The following is a 24,748-nucleotide window of genomic DNA, read 5'->3' as shown; positions in this document are numbered from 1 at the left end:
AACATGGGATTACATTACTTCACTTTGAAATGACCACCATCAATATAAGTGTTAGCAAAAAACTAATTTGATTTGATTTTTTTTTAAGTAATCTCTACACCCAACATGGGACTTGAAATTGCAACCTCAAGATCAAAAGTCACAAGCTCTACCGACTGAGCCAGGCAGGTACCCCTACAAGTGTTAACGTTTTTAGTATTAAACCAAGAAATAATGGGATTTCAAATACAGTAAATATATGCCCTGTTTAGATCTAATTCAAGGAGACCACTGAAAGGAATATTTTAAACCATGGAAATATGAGTATGGACCGGGTATTAGATCATTAAGGAATTATTATTCATCTTAGTTAGGAATAATAATGGTATAATGGTTATATATACATATTTTAAAAATTTCATTTATCAGGGCGCCTGGGTGGCTCAGTGGGTTAAGCCGCTGCCTTCGGCTCAGGTCATGATCTCAGGGTCCTGGGATTGAGTCCCGCATCGGGCTCTCTGCTCAGCAGGGAGCCTGCTTCCTCCTCTCTCTCTCTGCCTGCCTCTGTGATCTCTCTCTGTCAAATAAATAAATAAAATATTAAAAAAAAAATTTCATTTATCTGAGAGAGTGAGTCAGAGAACACGAGCAGTGGCAGAGGAGAGGGACAAGCAGACTCCCCACTGAGCAGGGAGCCCAACACAGGTCTCGATCCTAGAACCCCAGGATCATGACATGAGCTGAAGGCAGACGCTTAACCAACTGAGCCACCCAGGCGCCCTGGGTTAACCTTTTTGTACAACTCCTGGAACCACAGTCAGGTTTCACAGACCCTTCATGCACTCACTCCCCTGAAACACATACACAAACTCTCTCTCCGAGAGGTGGGAGACCCTAAAAATAGCAGAAAAATACTAACAAATGAACCTAACTATTGTAAAAGAGACACACAATCACCCTGAAGGAAGTGGGGCAGAAGAGAACTAATCTAACAGTAACCCAAAAGGATGCTGCAACGCTAAAAGCTGAAGAGCCGGACGTAACTGCTGTAAGCTAGCTAGTGAATGTTTCTCATAGAGGTTACCAATTCTGAATCTACTTATGTGCACACTAGAAATGAACAAATATGGGAGTACACCATAGACAGTCAGAGTCAGGTTTCTCACTGTTGGAGAAAGAAGTGACCAATAAGGATAGACGGAGGGCTGGCACAAACCGGGAGTGTTTGACTAGAATCAAGTCGTCAGTGCAAACGCAGTAGAGCCCTGTATATTTATGTGTCAGCTGGTACACATACGGTCTCCTCCTGTCCACTGGGTGGGGTCTAAAACTGAGCATACTGAACACTCAGGTCTTCATTTCTAAATCTCATTCTCCAATCAAAGGAACCAGGGCTCTTTGGAGCAAGTGGCTGATATATTTGGCCTAGGGCAGGGAAAAGACAAGGTAAGCCAGGAACATTTTGTGATGTTGGAAAGTAAAGGAAGTACTATTCAAACAAAAAAGGAGGCTTATCAAAAAAACACGGGAACTGGGGCACCTGGGTGGCTCAGTGGGTTAAAGCCTCTGCCTTCGGCTCAGGTCATGATCCCAGGGTCCTGGGATCGAGCCCCGCATCGGGCTCTCTGCTCAGTGGGGAGCCTGCTTCCTCCTCTCTCTCTCTGCCTGCCTCTCTGCCTACTTGTAATCTCTGCCTGTCAAATAAATAAATAAATCTTAAAAAAAAACAAAACACAGGAACTAATCTGAAGAAGCTCCCAATGGCCAAAGCAGGAATAATTTGAGCTACTAGATAAAGTATATCCCGATGGAATAAAATAAATATCTGAGTTCACACTGATAAAAGTAAAAATTGATTAAATAATAAGTGGAGACAGGAAGAAAGAAATATAAAATCGTCAGGCAAGCACAACACACTAATAATTGTTGCAGGAGCATCTGGGGGGCTCAGTCAGCTGGGCATCTGCCTTTGGTTCAGGTCACGATCTTGGGGTCCTGGGATCGAGTCCCGTGGCAGGCTCCCTGTTCAACTCAGAGTCTGCTTCTCCCTCTCCCTCTGCTCCCCCTCCCCATCGTTTGTGCTCTCTCTCTCAATCTCTCAAATAAACAGAATCTTTAAAAAAAAAAAAAAAAAAATTGAAGAAAAGATCCACCGAAGGATATTAGAGCAAAACTTTATAAACAAGGTTATCTCCAAAGCTCAAAGCATCTTTCCTCAAGCTATTTATTAACTACAAAGGATAAGACAGAGAAAGACACAGAAACCACCTTAACCAGATGACCATGGTCAACATGATCAATCATAAGACATCCACATCATGACTGCCATGAGATGATGCAATGAGGACTCAATTCTCTGGTATTCTGACAAAATATGCATAGCATCAGTCTAATCATGAGAAAAAGTCACACATTCACTGAGGAATATTCAACAGAATCCCGGATTAATATTTATATAGTGTCTGGTCATTAAAGACACGCAAGGACTAAGGAACTGTTAAAGGCTGCAAGAAACTGAGGAGAAATAATGAAATGCAACGTACGACCGACCTTACAGAAGAGGCCTTACTGGGGAAACTGGAGAAATGTACATCAAGCCTTTTGTTTCATTAATAGCATCATCCAATGTTAACTTCCTGGTCAGGTAACTATATGATCAATCGTGTAAGATGTTACCATTAAAAGCTTGGGGAGGGAATATACTAAAACTATTGTTTTTACTCTAAGTTTATTTTGGGGCATCTGCCTGGCTTAGTTGGTGGAGCACGCAACTTCTGATCTTGGGGGTGTAATTTGAGTCTCACGATGGGTGTCAGAGCTTACTTAAAAAGTAAAAAATAAGTTCAAAAATAAAAAGTTTTAAACACACACACACCTATTTATATATAAATGTCTAGAGCTTATTGGAAGAGACAAGGAGATTCTTTGAACGTGTTCCCACTGTGTCTAGTTAAAACCAGATGGTGGGAGTGTGGTAATGATGTTGACAAGTATATCTTGTCTGGACTGGACAAAGCTGAAGACAGTATTCAAAGTAACACCTGGGTCCAACATGAACATTAACACCTTGCATACCTCGATCATGTAGGGCTAACAAAACTCGTTCATACAAGCAGGCTCTGTAGAGGTCTCCAGGAATAGGCTTTCCTGCCCAGCAGTCAAGTTCAAGCTTCTCAGGGTCAGGAGCATGGGGATCGGGCTCAGCTAGAATATACCGATAGCCATCTTTGTTAAACGGGTGTTCCAAGGGGTAGCCATGAGGGGGAAGGCGCTGAGCAGAAAACAAAGGGTCACTGCAGAAAGGAAAAAATAAAATCAAGAAACTAAAACCCCCTCTAGCTCAAATGCCTGCAAATCTGTAAGAAAGACACCTGATTTACTAGATTTCAGCAGGAGTACATGCAACTTCACAAATGGTTTTCATTGCTAAAGTAGATGATCCTGCCCTCTGGAGGCAAAATAGGGAAATGAAACAGGTTTGTTTTTAAATTTAGTAAAGTGGTTTCAAATTACTCTCTAGCCTATAGGACCGTCTTTGAAACAGAGCCAGTACTACGCGGGGAGAAAAAGGGAAAAGCGGAATAAGGGCAATTTCCTTTAGTACATTAATTACCATAAACTAATGAAACAAAATTCAGAGATGGGAGCACTATCTTGCCAATCTAAAAAAGAAAAAACCAGGCTTTACTGAACAAAGCACAGGGAAGAGGCATGAGGGGAGAGGCACAAAGATGACATAAAAGTGCGTAAGTTCAATACTGGGTCCACTCTCCCTCTCCTCCACCTAACTCTTCTCAAGATGTCTTGACAGAACTTTACTCCAACAGGGTTGCCGCCCCAGGGGCTGTTTTCACAAATCTGAAAAACAGGGCTCCTCACGTGGGATTATTTTACCCCTCAAACTGCTCAAGATTTGAGAAAAATGGATAGGCTTTTGCATCTCAGACACCTGAGCTAGTGAAGAGGACAGCTCTTTGCCCACTGATGGACTGTGCCAGCCCCAAAGAACCGTCTAGCAGTGATGAGTGGGAGTGGGTGTTCTGCCCACCTCCGGGCCTTCTTGGTGGTCCCTGTGGTCCCGCCGTCCTGCTGCTTGCGCTTGGCTCCTCTTCCTTTGCCACTGCTTCCTGCTGCAATTCCCCCTTCAAAGACAAGGTAGATCACTTTCAGTGAGCTGTGACAGAAGCTTCACGTGGATATGGAAATTCCACGGCGACTAACACTCCCGACGTGCATTTGTGTAACACCGCACCCAGGAGGACCTCCTTCCTGAGAGCATAGTGGATTTCACCCTGCTTCCGAAGGAGTCTGCTGAGCATCTCATGGCTCAGAACACTGAGCTCTGGCAGTAAGCTTAAACGAACCTAGCACTAATGACGACTGTGGACCGTTTTCAACCTTCCTTTCTTATTGAACGGCAACGACTTACTGAACTACACTTTCTGAGGATGTGACACAAATGCATTTTCACTCATTCAGATTCCGAATACCCACATCTAAAAACAACCGCAAGGATAAAGATTTTTTCCATCCAAATCAATATGAACATCCACGAAGACTATCCTCACTCTAAGTAGATGTTCACTAGCTGGAACTATGCATGATACAGTCCGTAAACATAATAAAGGCACAATATCTGCTAAAGCACTTAACTGGAAGATCCAACAAGACAAAGGTACAGAAAACATAGAAAACAGAAATGGAAATATTAAAAAGGTGTTTCTCTCCAGTGCTACTTGGTATCCACTCTGGGGTGTGCATGACACAAGTAGAAAGGCTTTAAATTTAGTAGGCAGCTTTTACAATTCTTAAGATTGTGCCAATGTATAACATTCAGTTAGACTGCCCTAGCTTGTGGAATTAAGAGCAAATATCAATCGACAATTTACTTATGTTATACAAAAAATAATTTAGCTACATACTAAGCCAAAGAAATGCTACCTAGTGATCTCTAAAATAGGTACTTGGAAATTTCTGTCCAGTTCCATCTTTCCTCTCAATTTGTTTTTCTGTCCACCAGAATATGTCCCTGAACTGCAGGAAAACACCTTTATGGAAACAACTACATAGAGTACCATATCTTAACTTGGGGCAAGCTTGGAAATTATCAGCAGTTCTGCTGCAATGAAAAGGATCAAGACATTGAGAGCAGGTCATATTCTGCACATACAGGACCAGATTTATGCAGAACTACCTTTTATGAACATACCAGGTATTAGTCTTATTTCCCATAAAAAGGTTTAATGTTAAAACTTGCAACATCCATTATCTCATGTTTGAGTTACCTAAAAAAATTATTAATTTTTAATTGCTATTTGTATTTTAATTAATTTAAGAGAGAAGCTTTAGATCTACCTGGAATAAAACAAGCAATACTAAGGGGACTGCTGGCCATGTTAGGCAGAATATGACAACATATAAGCTTTTAATTGCTAACATTCAACTGGAACTACAGTTTCATATCAAGTGCTATTGCCACCATTTTCACAATGCTTTAAAATTTTAATTTAGTTTTAGCTTCTACCACAACTCAGCAAAAAGCATTTTCCAAACCACATAATACTTAAGTCTGAGAGGCTGAAAGAAGACAGAGGAGGAATTCACCTCCAAAAGAGGCTCCACCTGTAAGAACAGAAGTGGCACCATGTATTTGTCAAAGTTTAACAATTAAAACGGGAAAAAATGGTGTAAAATATAAACAATACACTTAGCTATTTCCAACCCATCTAATATTAGTAACAGGAGACACGATTACATATTTAAGATACTATCACTCCAAAGGACAAGTTAATGACATCACATGTTAGATGAATAGCTCACTACCTCCAGCTACCCCTACTTTCATTGGATTACCATTAGTACTGAAGACCATTAGTGTCATTAGGTGGGTTACTCATAGAAAAACACGTATAGCAGGTGATAAGTACAGATTGCTGTCACGGGACTAAGCTAATGCTTCAGGGCAAGAAAAATTAGAAGACCAGCATAGGAAGTCTGTTAAATTGCAGCTGAATTAAGAGTAGGGGGAGAGAGCGACTCAATCTATAGTAGGTGTTAGTGATGAGGATACAGACATGGAGTCTAAGGTGAACACAGTAAATCTGACCTTAAACCTGTACCTTGTTTTATGCTAAATCTATTTCACTCAAGACCAAACTGTGGTGTAAAGGGACAAAATGTTCTTCACTACCATTTGTCGAATCTTTGGCTAGCTTCCAAAAACTGGGTACTGGACTTTAAAGCTTCTGTAAATATCTAATTGAGAACCAACCCAAAGGATGCCCAATTCTAGGCATATTTGGATTCAACAGCTTACAACTATTTCATCAAGAAGACATTTAAACACTTACCATTTAGATTCCCACTTGTAGACACAGCACTGCTTTGTTTTTGGTTGTCGTAAGCAGGACCAATGTTACTAAGATCCTAGAGGGAAAAATATATTCAATTATAAAGGAAGGCTAGATAATCAACGTACACTGGCAATGCTCAAAAACACCAAGAAATTCTTAAAGAATGTGAATCAAAACTGACAACCGTAAGAAGTCTGAAATTTACACGGTCCCAAACTTGGATGCTTCAGAGATCAACAAGTAACGTGTGTGTGGTGGGCCAAGTGTAAGGATCAAAGTGGTTAAGAACGAATTGGGGGTGGAATGGTGGAGGAGGCAAAGGCACACAGGAGTGCCTAAGCCCCATTTTCTCAGCTGCTGTGGGAATTCAGGCCCACTGTAATCAGATCTTCTCATTTTAGAAAAAAAGACAGATATCTGAATTTCTAAAACCAGCACAGTAAGTTAGCAAATGCTTTACTCACCTACCTTAAGAAAACTCTGGCTAACCTGATTGATTGATGAACCGATTTTGCAGAAGGTGACTGACCAAGGTCAAGACTAGCTAAGAATGGAACAAATAAGTAATTGCTGCAACTTCGCAGAAGGGACCAAGAGTAAACAACAGTAACCTCAATAAGGACACCCGTCCAACCCCCCCCAACCTTATGCTGCCATTTTTTGAGCACATGTCCCATAAAGAGGCTTGATTCCTGAATGCTCACACTCAGAAAGGAAGACATCTCCTTTTGTCCCTATATCCAATCAGCATATTCTATTCAACATACATGCCACCTCATGACATCCTGTCTCCTTATGATTAAATATACCCAAGACCCATCCTTCGAGAAGGCAGATCTGAGAAATTTTCTCCCGTCTCCTTGCTTGGAACCCTGCAATAAAACCCTTTTTCTTTACAAAACTGGCGTCAGTGTTTGCCTTTCTGTGCATCATTGGGCAGTGGACCCTTGTACAGTAACATTTCTATGTGAAACCTTGAATTTTCAATGGTGCAGGTCAAACATTTTAAGGGACAGCTGGAAGATTTGGCCTCCTGACCTACTTGCCATTGAACAGAGTGGAAATTTTCTTTTTCCTCATGTTATGCTAGATACACAACACAAATTCTAATTCACAACAAATTTTTTCTTTATAATAACAAATGTTTTTAAGAGTAAACTTTGAGATGGAAAGAAAATTAGAAACAACTTGGCACAGCCCATTTATAAGGGAGGAAATTAACATTAAAAAAGATAAAAAGAATATGCATAAAGTTGTAACGTGGAGGGGAAGAGCCAGAACTAAAACGCCACACTCCTGGTTTAAGGTGAGGGCTCTTTCTTTTTGCACACAGCAATGACCCTTCATTTGGAGCCCACCGTGTTAGAAGTCTTTCATGGCAGTGGCAAACAGACAAATGTTAACAGAACCTAATTCTCTGTCTCCAGATCACAAGGGGAGTACAAAGTACCTGATCCAAAAGTCCAAATTTGGGGTAATCTTCTTCTGGGTCCTTACTCCCGGGATCAGGATGTTCCTTTACTAAAAATACATCTCTTTCTTTACTCTGAAAGGAAGCAGTATTTTAGCATTACTGGAAAATTTTATTCTTCAAAGTAGTACTGAATGGATGATCAACCAGCAACTCCAATTCCTAAGTGTAATCTCCCAAAATGACAGTATTGCTTTTCCCTCTGATTAGAAAATTAATACATGACCATCCAAAAATTCAAACAGAGAAACTTGAAAAAATGAGAGCCAAAGTCCTTCGGAATCCTCACCTATCCCTCCACCTCACAGAGATAAGCACTGTTAACAGCTTGCTGTTGGCTTCTCCCCAGGTGCTCTCTTTAATTCTAAGGACAATAATGTTTAGAACAGTGTTATTTGTTTTTGTTTTTAAAGCAAAGGAAAAAATAGTCTGCAATGTCAATATAAAATTATACTTGCAAAAGTACAATGGACAAAGGTTTCAGTGTCATGTATAAAGCAACCAGGGTGATATTCACTTTAGACACAATTTGTGACGTGTGAAACCTGTTAAAATTTACAATTAGTGATACCTTACTCTCCAAGATTTAAAACTAAGTTGTTCTCATTTTCTTAGTCATCACATTTCAGTGAGACTAAAACAAATTTAATTCTTACAAAGAACACTGACTTTCAAAATGTCGAGTCTAATCATTTTAGTCTACTCACCATTGTCTTAACAATGTTATTTGGCCAAGTCATTTTCCCAGGTCTCTGTCTGGTCGTCATGCACTCCCAGTATTTATCAATAAATGGTATGATATCCTAATTTTTAAAACAGAATATATTAAGATTTCTATAGTTGCTTTCAAAGTTATACTCACAAAAAAGGAAAGAAAACTGCAGCTTTTTCAAAGACCTTGTCAGAATTGAGAGAAAAATCCAATGTTTAGTCTTCTCATGATTAAATAAATACATAATTGCATGCAAACACATAGATTGTGAGGAATTTCCAGAAAGTATATACAAACCTTAACTACATAGGGCTTACAATCCAGTTGGAAGGAAAGATCTACTCCATTCTCTTGGGTGCCATCTGGACAATGATTCCCAAATCATTCTCTCCCCCGAGTTCCTATTCATTCCTACCTGTTTCTGACATCCCTATGTGGCCACCCCACAGGTACTTAAAACTTCTTGTAAAGAAAACTAAACTTTGGCGGGAGCAGGGGGCGCCTCGGTGGCTCAGTTGGTTAAGCATCTGACTCTTGGTTTCAGCTCAGGTCATGATCTCAGGGTCATGAGATCGAGCCTTGCATCTGGCTCCAGGGTGTGGAGGCTGTTTAAGATTCTCTCTCTCTTCCTCTACACTTCACTCCCACCCTCTAAAACAAAACAAAACAAAACAAAAATACTAAACTTTGTATCCTACCTCACAAATCTGCTTTGATTTCTATTCCTTTTCTTTCTTTCTTTTTTTTTTTTTTTTAAAGATTTTTTTGTTTATTTGACAGAAATCACAAGTAGGCAGAGAGGCAGGCAGGGGGGGCGGGGAGCAGGCTCCCTGCCAAGCAGAGAGCCCTATGCTGTACTCAATCCTAGGGCCCTGAGATCATGACCTGAGCTGAAGGCAGAGGCTTAACCCACTGAGCCACCCAGGTGCCCCATGCTGATTTCTGTTCTTGCTCTTAAGGCTCAGAATCACCTATTACCTAGAATCACAAGCTAGAACCCATGGAGCCATCTTGGATTCTTCTCTTGTGTACGCCTTTCACATCTAAACCAACACCAAATGCCTGTTCAGATTTCAGAAATTTCTCACCAATCTGGCCTCCGTTCTATCCCTGCTGCTTTGATTATCATCCTCACCAGTTCTTGCTGGTGTGACTGAAAAAATATCAGAGCTTGCTCTTCTGACATCAACCTTCCCCTATTCTCATCATTCTCCCAGAGTCCACCAGAGTCAGAGTCTACCACTAATATCCTCCACTAGTCAGTTCCATGAATACCAAATCTTTACCAAAAGAAACCAGGATTGGGGTGCCTGGCTGGCTCGGTTGGTAGTGTGTGTGGCTCTTCAGCTTGTGATTGTAAATTCAAGCCCCATATGTTGGGTGTAGAGATTACTTAAAAATAGTATCTTTAAAATAAATAACCAATAAAATAAAAGGAACCCAGGTTCAATCAAGGAAAGTCGAAAGGAAGTCTGGAATATTCTGCTGGTCCAGAAAGTAAGGAAGAGTTCAAAAACGGATAGGAACATATCACAAAGTATCAGGAGTCAGCCTAAATGGGGCTACACTGGTCAAATTTGAGCACCATTTATGAGAAATCTAGTAACAGAGTATAAAAATCCACAAATCCACAGGGATACTTTAAAAAAAAAAAAGTGGACAGAAAGAACTGCAAGAAATAAATGAATAAATGTATTCTTTTTCATAATGATCACTCTATTAACCTGATTCAGGCTAGGATAATAGGTGGTTGCTAAAACCACAGCTTGAAAGGGTTTGAACAAGACGGTAACACAATCTCACTGCATCAACACACAGAATGCTTAGTAATTACAAACAGAAAATGTCCCTTTACAATGGAGAAATCTGGTGATACCTCCTCTCTACCTAAGTAATCAAATTTAGGACTACTTCTAATAAAACAAACTAATATTTTATGCCTCCTGATGTGACACAAGGAAAACTATACACTATCTACATAATATTCTTGCAAAAAATGTTTAACCAGAGGGGCACCTGGGTCGCTCAGTCGATTAGGCATCTGACTCTTAATTTTGGCTTAGGTCATGATCTCAGGGTTGTGAGATCGAGCCCAGCACTGGGCTCTGCACTGGATGTGGAGTCTGCCTGAGATTCTTTCTCTCCTTCTCCCGCTGCCCCTCTCCTCCCCTCCGTCTCTAAAACAAACAAACAAACAAACAAACAAAAAGCTCAACCATGAGGAAACAATCAGATAAATGCATATTGAGGAGCATCATGCCAAACAACCGTCTAGGCTCCTCAAAATTTTCATGTCACAGTGGACCTCGGCGCCTGGCTGGCTCAGGGGGAGGAGCGTGCAACTCTTAACCTCAGGGTCATAAACTGGAGCCCCACATTGGGTGTAGCCACTCTTAAATAAAATATATAAACTTTGTAAATAAGCAAATCAATAAATAACTGTACACCACAGCAGACCAAAAAAACAAAGTAAAATTAATTTGGGAACTGTTTTAAAGACAAAAAAAGACACTACAGGGACACCTGACTGGCTCAGTAGGGAGAGCATGTGATCTCAGGGTTGCTGAGTTCCAGCCCCATGTTGGGCGTGCAGCCCTACTTTAAAAAAAAAAAAAAAAGAGAGAGTGAGAAAGAGACACATTACAACTAAATGTAATGTGTGATCCATGCCTGGATCCTGGATGGAGGAAAAAGCTATGAGGGATTTAAGAATAGCAGTGAAAAAATAAAATTATATACTTTATTTAAAAATAAAAACTACATATATTAGACAGTAGTATTACAACAGAATTAAATTTTCTGAGTATGATCACTGTATTGTGGTTATGAGAGAATACTGGGTATAGTGTTCAATGTAGTCTCATATAGCTTAGAGAGAAAACAGAGACACTGGGCAATAAAGCAAATGCCGTAAAGTATAACAACCCGTAAATCTAGGTAAAGAATAAACTATCTGTACTATCTGAATTTTTCTAAATGTTTGAAAATCCTAAATAATAATTTGGGGGAAAAAGTAAGAAAAAACCCAAACTTGATCACAGCACATCTCGAATGCAGGAATAAAAAGAAAGTGAAGGGGCCGTCTGCTGACTACTCCAGCTTGCAGGACTACGTTCTCACTTCTATTCAGGAGAAAATCCCTTGCAGGTCTGATCTCAGCCATACTAGTATCACCAGACACCCCACACCAGTGTCTTTCAAACAGTAGATTGCAATCAATTAACAGGTTATAAAATCAATTCTGTAGGTCAAAACTAGCATGGACTAGAATAGAAAATAACAGTGCAGAGGGAAAAGATTGGAGAGTAAGCACTGTTTGGTGATATTTTTGTTTCAGTTTTAAATGAAAGGTAGGTATAAATGTACACTAGGCACAATGTAAACTCCACTGTTCTAAAATTTACATAATTTTCTTATTTTCTTACCATGACTCACAGTAGGAAAGACTCATGATCACTCACTCTATTAAAATCATCTAATTTTGATTCCTGACTTTGGTAATGTGGTTTGGCAGTTTAATAATGAAGGATAATTCGTTTAAATAAACTCAACCCCTTCCCTCTGACAAAATCTGTAATAGCCATCTACAAAAACAGATAAACTGAGCTGCTGAGAAGGTCCACCTCAAGATCTGATTATTAATTGTTACTTATAAAGCCAACCAAAACTATTTAAGGATTCACCCAACTAATAGCTAAGCAAAGTGACATACTGTGTACATACTAAGAAGTTAGTAAATCACATAAAATATGTAACATATAACCAATGAATCTACCGTCATATATTCATAAAAATTGTGGGGAAAGTACTTATTGTTGAGAAGTATATTTAGAAGTTCCACCGGATTCTTGGGCATAATTGCAATTACATTAATTTCTTCTCTACCTTATCTTTGGAGAACATGGTTTTCGGATGCTCATCCTGTGTTCGGGACTGCCATGTTAGGTTGGCCAAAGCACTAAGGCACATTTCCTTCAAGTCTAGCAAAAACAACAAAAAAAAGTTATCTACAGTATTATATCCCTATTACCAAAAGAAATTCAACTAGGAGGTCCACAAACTAACAATTATAGCAGCAAAAAGTAGAGTCATCATTGATCTGAAATGGACAATAGCCATTATTTGGAGCTAAACCCGAACTTCTACTAGCTACCAGGCAGTGGCTTCCTGATTCTGCTACATCCAAATCCCTTTTCTTTTGCAGCTCATCAGAGGGCAATTTTGCCGCACTCCATAGTTTGTTCTTACTTGCTTGTTTCCGGAGGAAATAGGTATTCCCACTATGATGGCACACATTGCAGTGAAAACTATAGTTGGTCATGAAAGGTAGACAGGATCTGCAGAACAGCCAGATTAAACACATTAGTGAACTTCTCAACACATATTTCCTTTTGAGGAATAAATCAACAGAATCAACAAGGTTTCTCCTCTCCCCACCGTGAAAGTAAGGTAATAACAATATATTAAAACTTAGTAAAACTAGTAAAACTTAAAAAGGTCATCAAAGCCAAAAGAGGGCTTGTATTTTTACAAATACCTGGATTTTTCTTTTTCTATAGAAAGGTTTTATTTGTCAGAATGATCGAGAGTGTGCACATGCATAAGCACCAGCAGGGGGAGCTGAAGGCCCAGGGAGAAGCAGGCTTCCCGCTGAGCAGGGAGCCCAACATGGGCTTGGACCCAGGACCCTGGGATCATGACCGGAGCTGAAGGCAGATGCTTAACCGACTGAGCCACTCCAGGTGTCCCTACCTGGATTTTTCTGTTACAGAAATTTAATAAGACATTATGTACCATGGCAGATAATTCAGCACCAGGAAGTTTCTCTCTGGGACCTTGTCCAAGCTAGTTTATTATAGAATTTGAGTACCTAAAAAGAGTATGTCAGGGGGCGCCTGGGTGGCTCAGTGGGTTAAAGCCTCTGCCTTCGGCTCAGGCCATGATCCCAGGGTCCTGGGATTGAGCCCCGCATCGGGCTCTCTGCTCAGCAGGGAGCCTGCTTCCTCCTCTCTCTCTCTGCCTGCCTCTCTGCCTGCTTGTGATCTCTGTCTGTCAAATAAATAAATAAAATCTTTAAAAAAAAAAAAAAAAAAAAGAGTATGTCAGGCCAGTTGTGGAAGAAGACAAAGCAGTCTCTTTAAATATATTTATATCTAAATATTTGTATGTAAATTATATTTAAATATAAACAGCTTTATAAATGTCCATACACAAACTATGTTTAAACACTTAAATATTTACTTAAACTGCCAATAACACCATTGGAAAAGGCAAACAGAAATTATGACAAGATTAATTAAAAATGTAAATAATGGTGGTGCCTGGGTGGCTCAGCTGGTTGGGTGTCCAACTCTCAATTTTGGCTCAAGTCCTGATCTCATGGGGGTCAGGAGCTTGAGCTCTGCATTGGGCTTCACACAACTGCACAATCTTCTTGAGATTCTGTCCCCCGCCATCCTCTCTCTCAGCCCCTCCCCACTGCTCTCTCCCTACAATAAATACATAAAATCTTTTTTAAAATGTACATCATTATTCAGGAAAACACATAGGTCACAAAACATTACTTGTCTCATCACCAAAAGAATCCCACAGATGATAATTAGTCTTATAAGAGTTTTAAGGATACAGGTAGGAACTTCACATTTAAGAGTTAGAAAACATTTTTGGAGGATATAAGTTACGAACTGGATTTGGGAAGATGAGTCAGTTTTCTTTTCTCTACGTGAACTATGTATAGAGATGACAAAGGGCCAACCAGTGGGCAGAGAGGCAAACTGCTATAAACAAATTTGTCCTAGAGAGGGGATCTGTCAGGGATTTTTTAATTAAAAAAAAAAAAAAAAAGGTAAGCCTTAAAAGGTAAGGAGTCCAAGGAGTCAGGTAGAGTTGGATTTTTTTCTGTGGGTAATGGGAATTCCTTGAGGGGAAAATGACGTGGTTAAAAATCCAAGTTTCATAACAGGATGGGTCCAAAGGAAGAGATCAGAAAAAGCAAATGTATGTAAGATGCTTTTTTGTCTGTTCCAGCAGAAGGTAAAGAAGGCCTCGGCCTCACCTAGGGTGAAATAAATAAAAACAGAAAGGACAAGCTTGTAAGAGAAAAAAACTGGTAAAGCTTGGTGACTAACAGAGCGGGGGTGGTGTGGGTTGTGGAGTGAAAGGAGTTCTTATTACTAAGGGTGCTTTTATCACAAGGATGAAATCTTCTTAAAGGAGAGTTTGGGGACAAGAGAAGACCGTCTGTTTAGAGGCAGAGAGAAAGATGCCAGTGGAGGGAAAGAGTTAAAAAATGGTGGTGCTGGGGCACCTGAGTGGCTCAGTGGGTTAAAGCCTTTGCCTTCGGCTCAGGTCATGATCCCAGGGAGCCTGCTTCCGCACCTCACCCCCCACCCTGCCCTCTGCCTGCCTCTCTGCCTACTTGGTGATCTGTCTGTCAAATAAATAACATTTAAAAAAAATGGTGGATGCTGAGGATATAACTGAGGAATCAATGCATTGGAGAAGGAGGAGTGGTGGTGACTGTATCCAATGACTGGAAGTAGAGTACAGGGAGACATTAGTCTTAAAAAGGAGAATGTAACAGAAAAATACAAGACTAGTTCAAGTTGTAAGAGAAGAAATCAAAAGCAGGCTTATAAAAAAAAAAAAAGAAAAAGGGTTTATCTTGGACTCAGCTGAAACTTGCTTAAGTTATGCTCAAAGAGAAGCTTCCCGAGTGTGTGTCCATTGCCACCATTCAAGAAATTAAGAGACATTATTGTGAATGTAAAATTGAGTTCCCTTGCCTTTACCTTGCTCTCGAAACCTTTCTGTTCAACAGCCCCCTGTGATAAAATCACCTACAGAGAGCAAAGCCTCAAACTAGAGATATGTAGGCAGTCATTATTTAATTCAAATATAATCTGGTGTTTATAGCTGCCTTTTTCCAATCCTGCTAGCTCACTTCCTCCATCTCAGCTGTGAAAGATAATCTGTCCCACCTAATTGGGCTTCAGGTGTAACTTCTCAATTTCAGGTACAAACTGGTTCCTACCAAAACTCCAAACTGTGCTTTGATTCTTCCCTAGAGCACCCCAAGTTCTCTCTCTGGTAAATTTCCTAGGCTTTTTAAAAAAAGATTATTTATTTATTTATTTGACACACAAAGAGAGATCACAAGTAGGCAGAGAGGCAGGCGGTGGTGGGGTGGTGGTGGGGACAGGCTCCTTGCCGAGCAGAGAGCCAGATACGGGACACGATCCCAGGATCCTGAGATCATGACCTGAGCTGAAGGCAGAGGCATAACGCACTAAGCCACCCAGGCGCCCAAATTTCCTAGGCTTTGTCTATCCAAGTAAACTCTTCTTCGCCAAAGGGGCCCAATTTTAGGTCTTGTCTAAATGACAAGCTTAGCTTATGTTGTATATTTTCCCTACAGATCCTTCTACCAAGATCAATTCTTTCCTCCAGATCCTTTAGTATTTTTTTTAAATTTTTTTTATTTATTTGACAGACAGAGACCACAAGTAGGCTGAGAGGCAGGCAGAGAGAGAGAGAGGAGGAAGCAGGCTCCCCGCTGAGCAGAGAGCCCGATGCGGGGCTCGATCCCAGGACCCTGGGATCATGACATGAGCTGAAGGCAGAGGCTTTAACCCACTGAGCCACCCCGGCGCCCCAGTATTTTCTCTTTTTTAAACATTCTATTTTAGATCACCAGTCACATGTTAATTAAACATTAGCATTTCCAAAACCCACTATAAGTTTTTAACTAGAAAACATAAAATAAATTATTAAAGGATGATATTTCTTTGCAAACCCACCCACTGAGGAAGAATTTCAGACTTAATAATGTAGCCTTGAAACAATCTAAATTTACTTGCATAACCTGAACCATAAGGAACAACAGAGAGCCAGCAATACAATTATTTCCATAGACAAAGTCAATATTGAGCACTTGCTGTTGACTTGCTGTTGAGAATAAAGCACAAAGCCTTTTATTCCCAATCAATCATAAAATGATTTTGATTCATTAGAAGAGGAAATTGGAAATATGCTGAGGAGTGAACATCGGATACTTAAAGAGAGTGAGTTAGAAGCCAAAAGGATAAAAAGAATGGCTCAAGCATGAAGAGGCACTGGTCATCTCAAATTTTTGACAACAGACTTTGTCTACCATAGACACCAACCCTTTCCCCAAAATCCATAACACCCAACACAACATTTAAATGATACTGTCCCATATTTATATAGTGCTTCATAATTGCACAGCTTTGTCTCCTAACCAGATTGTAAGATCCAAACAAGGACAATATCTATCACTGCATCTACTAGGTCTGGGCCCTCAACAGGTAGAAAACACGCTCAGGTTACTAAAACAATTTCTGATTCAAATCCTACTACTCACTGAACAGGGGTTAGAAGACACAGAAAATAATGTGCTTTTATATTTGCTCACAAACTATGATTCAGGTGTTGAACATGCTGAGATTTATTTTACAGGGCGATTCTTACAGATTACCAAAAAATACTCACGAAGTATCTATGCCAAAGGTGTCCGCTGTGAACCATTTTGTACATATCCCACACTGCAGCTCTACCTCCCCCAGCTGTCGGCCATTCTCTTCATCCACCGAGCCCGCCTGGGTATCCATCACCTCTGAAGTATCCCCAGCACCTTCCTGTGTCCACAGAGCAATCAGAAAATCAAGTTAGTTGATCCAATTGTATTTCTGACTCACTTAAAAATGTAAAACCTATTTTGCCTTGCAGACATCCAAAAATACTTACTAGTGTATCTTTTCCATTAGAAGATTCTGTCTCCAAACCACCACCTACATCGACTGAATTTGCATCCCTACGAAATAATGGAAGCATTCAAGTAAGAATTTTCAGGAGAAACAAACCTCAAAACGCGTATTCCCAAAGGTAATGATCCAAGTCTAGCTGAACTTCACACTTCTACAGCTTTTTCAACTAAGCCTGTTCTCAGCCTCGCTGCCCCGGGTTAGGAAGAACACGGCCTAGACAGACGCAGGCCCATGGGGCACAGGGAAGCCTGGTCCGCCCTTACAGGCACAACTACATGGGATGGAACTGGTCCTGGGGAAAGTTCGCAGGGGTGCAGCTCTCCCACTGTTTTCAGAGGAACCGTTACTTCTTCCAGTCCGGCAATGCAAAGTGGTTTTTTCCCTAGGATATTTGAGGGGTTCCTGCTAGAAGACAGAGCTACGAGCCCCCTGTTAGGATGCAAAAGCAGGATAGAGAACAAGAACCTTGACTCTCACAAACCGCGAAAGGTGCTGAAAGGGGCGTAGTTTCAGACCCAGTTCAGAGGGGAGGGCCAAGGGGACGGGCCAAGCAGCGGGCGGGACTACTGTCCTGGAGGGGGCAGGGCGAGCCGTTGGCGGCTGGGCCTAGGTTCGGAGGGGGCGGGCAGGAGGGCTCCTGGGAGCCGCCGGATTCCAAGAGGGAAGGGCCTCCCGCCCTGTGTCTGCCTCGGGCCACAGGATGTCTTACCCGCTTTCTGCCTCTCCAGAACCGGGTTCCGCTACTGGAGCAACAGATGTCCCCTCTCCAGCCGGGGCAGTTGCCACCGCTACCACCGGTTTTGTCTCCCCTTCTTCCGCCGCTGTTGCATTTGCGGCCGCTGCTGGGCCGGGTCCTGCATCCACTCCCGGTCCGGGTCCAGTTCCCGCCGCCGCCATCACTGCCGCCTCCCAGAGTTCTCGCGAGAATACTATCTCTGTCTCGCGTGAGTTGCTGCCAGGCTTTCTAATCTTCAAACAGTAAAGGCTCTTGATGGGTCCACCGCTTGTCTGAAGAACGGGCACTCCGGGCCCACTTTAAGGTGGGGCGGGCAGGGGGAGGCGGGCGGGGTCTCGGGGTTGGGATCGCTTGGGGCTGCTCTGGGCTGGTCGGCGGGAAGGCGTAGGAGTGGGTTTCCTCTAGGACTCACTTCATTTCAGGACTGGACGCTGCGTTTTCGTAGCCAGCACTGGAAATCACCGCGCAGCCTAGGCGCTTTGAGAGCGCTGGGTACCTACGGACTCTGAAGGTTGTGGTATGCAAACATTCCTCACCATGAAATGCGGGAACCGTCTTCTGCAAACGCTAGCTAGCGCTCAGTGCCCCGCTCCAGACGCAGTTCGCTTAATTGCCCTTGAGATCGGCCACTTCGAGCACGTTTTCAAGTGGCCGTCCAGCCTAGACTGTGAATGCAGAGCCCCCGCTGTACAGGCGAGGAGCGGAGAGGGGATGTGGTTGGAATATCCAGGCGGTAGAGGTAAGCAGCAGTGTGTGTTCTGGAAGCTGCCAGCCGCTTAATAGTGTAAGAGAAGGAAAATGAAGCCCAAATTAGGCAGTCAGGTGCTTAAGGACTTACTGGTTGAAAGATTGGCCTTGGAGAAAGGAACAGGTATCGACCAAAAGGTAAGAACGTGAGGAATCCACAGGAGTATTGGTGGGTGAAATTCCTGGAGTAGAATCATTCAGCGCCGTGGTCTTCCAACTCGAGAATACTAACCTCATGAAGTATTCAGGCTAAGACAGTTTTCAGGAAATCAGTGTGTACATCCTGATTTTTACAAAGTTGCCTAAGGACACTCTTTCCTCCCACTTGGCAGAAGAAGGCATACCTGTCTCCAATCCTGAATCATATCTATGATGCACTGCCCCAAGGTGTACAAACCTATGGGACTCCAGACACAAGAACACTTGGAAATATGTAGATATTTGGATTTCGCCATTGGTTCCCAAGTATTTGCTGTCAACAAAACTGAAGGAGGACCTAATTGCATTACCAGCTGATAAGATTATTTTAAAAACTGTTGGTGATAAATGCTAAAAGTAGTGGGTGGAACTTTAAGAAGAAACAATATTTCCACAGACTCAAAGTATTTTCCCCCAAAATATTTAATAGTTATAGTGGTGGTTTTAACATACAGCTAAAAATCTGTGGTACTGCTTCCTCCAGGAGGTAGAACTTGAATCCCAACTCTTGAGTGTGTGGGCTGGTCTAACTTGCTTCTAAACAATATAATATTTTATTTTATTATTTTTTAAAAAGATTTTATTTATTTATTTATTTATTTGACAGGATTATAGATTATAGATCACAAGTAGACAGAGAGGCAGGCAGAGAGAGAGGAGGAAGCAGAGAGCAAGATGTGGGGCTTGATCCCAGGACCCTGGGATCATGACCTGAGCCGAAGGCAGAGGTTATAACGCACTGAGCCACCCAGGCGCCCCAAGAACAGAATATTTTAAAGGAAGATAGTAATTTTTACAATGGAGAAACTGGCAGACACCACCTTAGCTAAGTGGTCAAAGTTAACATCCCATTAGTAAATCAAATCATGTGCCCCCTGATATGATGCAGTGAGAAGGACTTCATCTCTGGAATTCTTTCCCCAAAATCTATAATCCTAGTCTAATAAAGAGGAAACAGTCAAATCCAAATTGAGACATTCTAACTGATCAGTACACTTCAAAACTGTCAACATCATGAAAGACAAGAAAAGACTGAGAAACTCTGGGGGAGACAAGGAGATGACCACTAAAAGCAGTGTGGTGTCCTGGATTAGATCCTGGAACAGAAAAGGTATAATAGTGGGAAAACTGGTGAAATCTACAATGTCTGTAGTTAGTAGAATTACAGCAATGTTAATTTCTTATTTCTGATCAATATACTATGCTTTAAGATGTCAGCATTAGGGGAAGCTGGAACAAGACTGTATGGGGGAACTCTTTGAACTATCTTTGATTCTTCTCTAAATGTAAAAGTAACTGAAAATTTAAATTAAAAGAATTGATGATAGATCACAGTATGCTCTGGCATAGAACTTTGAAGGAGTTCAAAGAATTGAATTCGGTAGATTCAATAAATCCTAGATGGGAATCTGCTTATTTGTGTAAACAAAGATTGTCAGCTCTTACATGTATAAAAAAAGAAAAATAGGAATAATATTGATGCTAAACCTGTCTCATTCTAGCAATGGTAGTATTCATCCATGGATGTGAATTAAATAAATTCTTGGGTGGCTCAGTCCACTTGGCATCTTTAAAAAATAAATAAATAAATATTTAAAAATCTTTTTAAATATTTATTTATTTATTTATCTTATTATACATATATATCTCTCCATCACTTGGGCTCACTCAAATAAATAAACCTTAAAAAAATAAAGAGAAAATGAGATGATGTAAAATTTCCAACAATTAAAACTTGTTCACGTATTTTTTTTTAAAGATTTTATTTATTTATTTGACAGATCACAAGTAGGCACGGGGGGAGGGGGAGGTGGGGGGGGGAGGGCGGGAAGCAGGCTCCCTGCTGAGCAGAGTCCGCTGTGGGGCTCCATCCTAGGACTCTGGGATCATGACCTGAGCCAAAGGCAGAGGCTTTTCCTGGCACCCCAAAACTTGTTCATGTATTTGTTTGAAGTTTATTTTTATTTTCATCTTCATTCTTTTTTTTGTTTTGTTTTTTTAAGATTTTATGTATTCACCTTGAGAGACAGCACGAGAGACAGAGCATGAGCCAGGGTGAGGGGCAGAGGGAGAAGCAGACTCCCTGCTGAGCAGGGAGCCCAAAGTGGGGCCCAATTCCAGGACCCTGAGATCATGACCTGAGCCAAAGGCAGACTCGTAACCTACTGAGCCAGCCAGGTGCCCTTTGATTGTGTATTTTTTGAATGGATTATGGAAGATGTCAAATCACTACAGTGGAAATTTCTTTTTAGTTTTATTTAACAATGCTAATGTTTGCAATCCACGTGAAACCCTCTGCAGATAATTAAACTTACAATAATAAATTCATGCAAATAAAATTTTGCAGACCACCAGTTTAGAACAAGGTCTTTCAAGTGTTTGACCACAACTCCCATGATACATTTTGCAATGTGATCCAGTATATACATTACATTATTTACAACTAAAAGATTCCTGAAACAATCTGCACTCTGTGTTAGAGCTTCTTTTTAAATGCCAGTAGTGACCCATTAGATTGATTTGATAACCTCAGGGAATCATGTAACAGGTTTGAAATAGTCCCTAAACAAATGTTTGACTCTGAAGGTGACAGAACAATTGAATGACAGCTGGAAGGGAATGCAGGGTGAGGGGACAGAACTAATGACACACTTCTACTCATCAGTAGGGAGCCAAAGGTTGAAAATACAGGAGAAGTGGTGGTTGATGGAACAGCTTTCTAAAGAAACTGGGTCAGGGAGCTGAGTCAGCTGTCTGATGGAGTTCAGTTTGATGGCAAGGAGAGAATCCATTCCTCTGAGACAGGAAGAAATTGGGGGGATGGAATAAGGATGTGGCTTGTAATTAGGAACAGGACGCCACGAGACAGTACAGGTGGCCGATAGTGACGGCCTCCCTGAGCTCTGAGCCTGCACAGCTATGGTGGTTCCACTTTCTTTTTTTTTTAAAGATTTTATTTATTTATTTGAGAGAGAGACAGTGAGAGAGAACATGAGCGAGGAGAAGGTCAGAGAGAGAAGCAGACTCCCCGCAGAGCTGGGAGCCCGATACGGGACTCGATCCCAGAACTCTGGGATCATGACCTGAGCTGAAGGCAGTCGTCCAACCAACTGAGCCACCCAGGCATCCCTGGTGGTTCCACTTTCTATCTTCCGGTTCCTGCAGCAACACTAGGCTATAGGACAGTGAAGGTGAAACAGTTTGAGTGTTCTGTTTTGCCAGGCACATAAAAGGAAGGGCCAGGAGAAAGGGCGATCAGAGAGGATAGCAAGAAAGCAGTTCCGATGATTAACCATGGTCTGGGAGAAAGCAGAAGGACAGGGAAAACGGGGAACCCAAGCGTCCAGAAGTCCAGATGAGAAGGTAGGAACTGGAAAGGGGAGAGTTTGAAGTCAGAGAATATTTGAGTTTCCAGATGTTAGAAGAATTCAGAGCGCCTGGGTGGCTCAGTTAGTTAAGTGTCTGCCTTTCCCTCAGGTCATGATCTCAGGGTCCTGGGACTGAGCTCCAGGCCGGCTCCCTGCTCAGTGGGGTGTGTGCTTCACCCTCTCCGTCTGCCCTCCCCCTGGCTTGTGCTTTCTCTCTCTCGCTTGCTCGCTCGCTCTCCCTCTCCTGCAAATAAGTGATCTTAAAAAAATATTTTAGGAGAATTCCACAGCCAGCTCACCTGTGGGTAAAAATGGGTAAGGCTCAGGTGGAACCAGACCTAATTTCAAGAACTGGAAAGCAAGGCATCCTCCACACTGGGCAGCTGTTCAAGATAAAGGTTACCGAAAATCACTAATAGCACCGGGTTAGAAGTTTAAGATGGATAAATGGGAGAAACTCCACATTTTTAGAAGCTCTCCCTGTCAGCCGCAGGGAACTCCCCTGGCTTGCCAGAAAGCTGTCTCCCTCTGCCCGCTGGAGAGTCCATTATTCGCCCAGCCCTGGTGAAAATACGGAGCCTGTTCCCTCGTCCTCAAACACAGTATTCAGAATGCTCACAATTGTTATTCTTGAGCAGTGGGTTGATAAAGACTGCCTCTTACTCTCTCCTCTCTGTTTTCCAAGTGCTCGACAATGTGCAAGTGTTGTTCAAATCAGAAGTAAGTAAAAGCTTTAAAAAAAAAAAAAAAAAAAAAAAAGACTGTCTCCTTCCTCATTTTTCTCCAGATTTGTCTGGAGATTGATCCAGACTGATCCAGACTGATCCACAACTGTCTCAGTTGTGCCTCCCTCTGGCCTCTTGTAATTGTTCACCTCACTAGGATGATCACACCTGAACCTTCCTGCTTCAGGGTTTCCTACTCCAGCCCAGTCAGCCATTCGACACCCCTGCACCACTGCATCTTTCCTTAGCAAGCTACCTACCACCTTTCAGGGAAAACGCCGACTCAGCCCTGTGTTCAAGAGTGCCCAGCAGCTGAGCCCCAGACTTGTTGGAACCCACCATTCTCAGGATAGATCTCTAGGTCCTGTTTCCCTCCATCTGGATTGCCCCACACCCCGTTCTTACATCCATGTGCATTACATCTAGGACGCCTGGGTGGCCCAGTCAGTTACGCCATGGGCCCTAGCCATGGCTTAGCAGGAAGCCGGCTGCTCCCTCTCCCATGCCCCTCCCCTCACTCATGCTCCCTGGTGCGCACTCCCTCAAATAAATAAAATCTTCGAGAGAGAAAAAAAAGACCCACATCCAAGTTATTTCCTCCTGGAAACCTTGCTTCATGCGGTCTTTACGTGAGTACCTGTGACTCAATAGTCCTCAGCTGCAAATTAGAAAATTTTATTGCAGACACAGTGTCCATAATCCTGGTTGGTTCACCTGTATGAGGTCAAACACAGGCAATCATTTCATTTCTAACAAGCCATGATGTCTTATGAATAATTGACTTCTTTAAAATGTTCAAAAGCAATCAGCACCCCACTCTGCACACAGTTCACATTGAGCTGCTCCCTCTGGCTTGAAGAGCAAATGTGAAAAACCAGGTTTCAGATCGGTATTGTTTGACGCTGTGGGATTTAATTATTTTGGATAAAGTTAGTAGGGCACCTGGCTGGCTCAGTCAATAGAACATGCTTCTTCATCTCAGGGTTGTAAAAAAAAATGTTTTTTTTTTTTTAGATTTATTTATTTATTTATTTGACAGAGATCACAAGTAGGCAGAGAGGCAGGCAAAGAGAGAGAGAGAGAGGGAAGCAGGCTCCCTGCTGAGCAAAGAGCCCCATGTGGGACTCAATCCCACGACCCTGAGATCATGACCTGAGCTGAAGGCAGCGGCTTAACCCACTGAGCCACCCAGGCGCCCTAAAAAAATTTTTTTAAAAGATTTTATTTATTTACTTGACACAGAGAGAGAGATCACAAGTAGGCAGAGAGGCAGGCAGAGAGAGAGAGAAGCAGGCTCCCCGCTGAGCAGGGAGCCCAATTCGGGGCTTGATCTCAGGACCCTGAGATAATGACCTGAGCCGAAGGCAGAGGCTCAACCCACTGAGCCACCCAGATGCCCCTCAGGGTTGTAAATTTGAGTCCCATGCTGGGTGTAGAGATTACTTTAAAAATCCTAAATCAGTTTAAATAAGAAGCAATTATTTTGTCTGATGGACCTTCTGGATTTAAGAATAAAAAGAGTGTACAGGAAAAAACAGTATTGGGGCTCCTGGCTGGCTCAGTCAGGAGTCTCTTGATCTTGGGGTTGTGGGTTCGCACACCACACTGGGTGTAGAGATTACTTAAATAAACTTAAAAAACGAAAAGAGAACTATTATGCTGTGATCCTACTT

The 24,748-nt window shown here is 41.9% G+C and overlaps 1 protein-coding gene across 5 annotated transcripts in view; it reads right to left on the bottom strand.

Moving 5' to 3' along the window:
- Nucleotides 1-18,281, bottom strand: part of ASH2L (ASH2 like, histone lysine methyltransferase complex subunit) — a 29,380-nt gene extending 11,099 nt beyond the window's left edge. The window contains exons 1-11 of one of the 5 annotated variants that reach the window (XM_059384155.1): nt 18,011-18,281; nt 17,282-17,348; nt 17,027-17,178; nt 12,764-12,852; nt 12,401-12,495; nt 8,511-8,606; nt 7,783-7,878; nt 6,330-6,405; nt 5,584-5,601; nt 4,028-4,121; nt 3,055-3,272 (exon numbers count right to left, since the gene is read on the bottom strand). In XM_059384155.1, coding sequence (XP_059240138.1) covers nt 3,055-3,272; nt 4,028-4,121; nt 5,584-5,601; nt 6,330-6,405; nt 7,783-7,878; nt 8,511-8,606; nt 12,401-12,495; nt 12,764-12,852; nt 17,027-17,178; nt 17,282-17,348; nt 18,011-18,198 — 1,189 coding nt within the window. In that variant the 5' untranslated portion in view covers nt 18,199-18,281. The remainder of the gene's footprint in view (nt 1-3,054; nt 3,273-4,027; nt 4,122-5,583; nt 5,602-6,329; nt 6,406-7,782; nt 7,879-8,510; nt 8,607-12,400; nt 12,496-12,763; nt 12,853-17,026; nt 17,179-17,281; nt 17,349-18,010) is intronic. The other 4 variants (XM_059384154.1, XM_059384156.1, XM_059384157.1 and 1 more) reach the window with 4 other exon arrangements.
- Between the last annotated feature and the right edge of the window lie 6,467 nt (nt 18,282-24,748).

The sequence above is a fragment of the Mustela nigripes genome, chromosome 18 (assembly GCF_022355385.1).
Source record: "Mustela nigripes isolate SB6536 chromosome 18, MUSNIG.SB6536, whole genome shotgun sequence".
Lineage (NCBI taxonomy): Eukaryota > Metazoa > Chordata > Mammalia > Carnivora > Mustelidae > Mustela > Mustela nigripes.
Note: the sequence above shows the minus strand (reverse complement) of the source record. Positions and strands in the feature narration are given on the sequence as shown.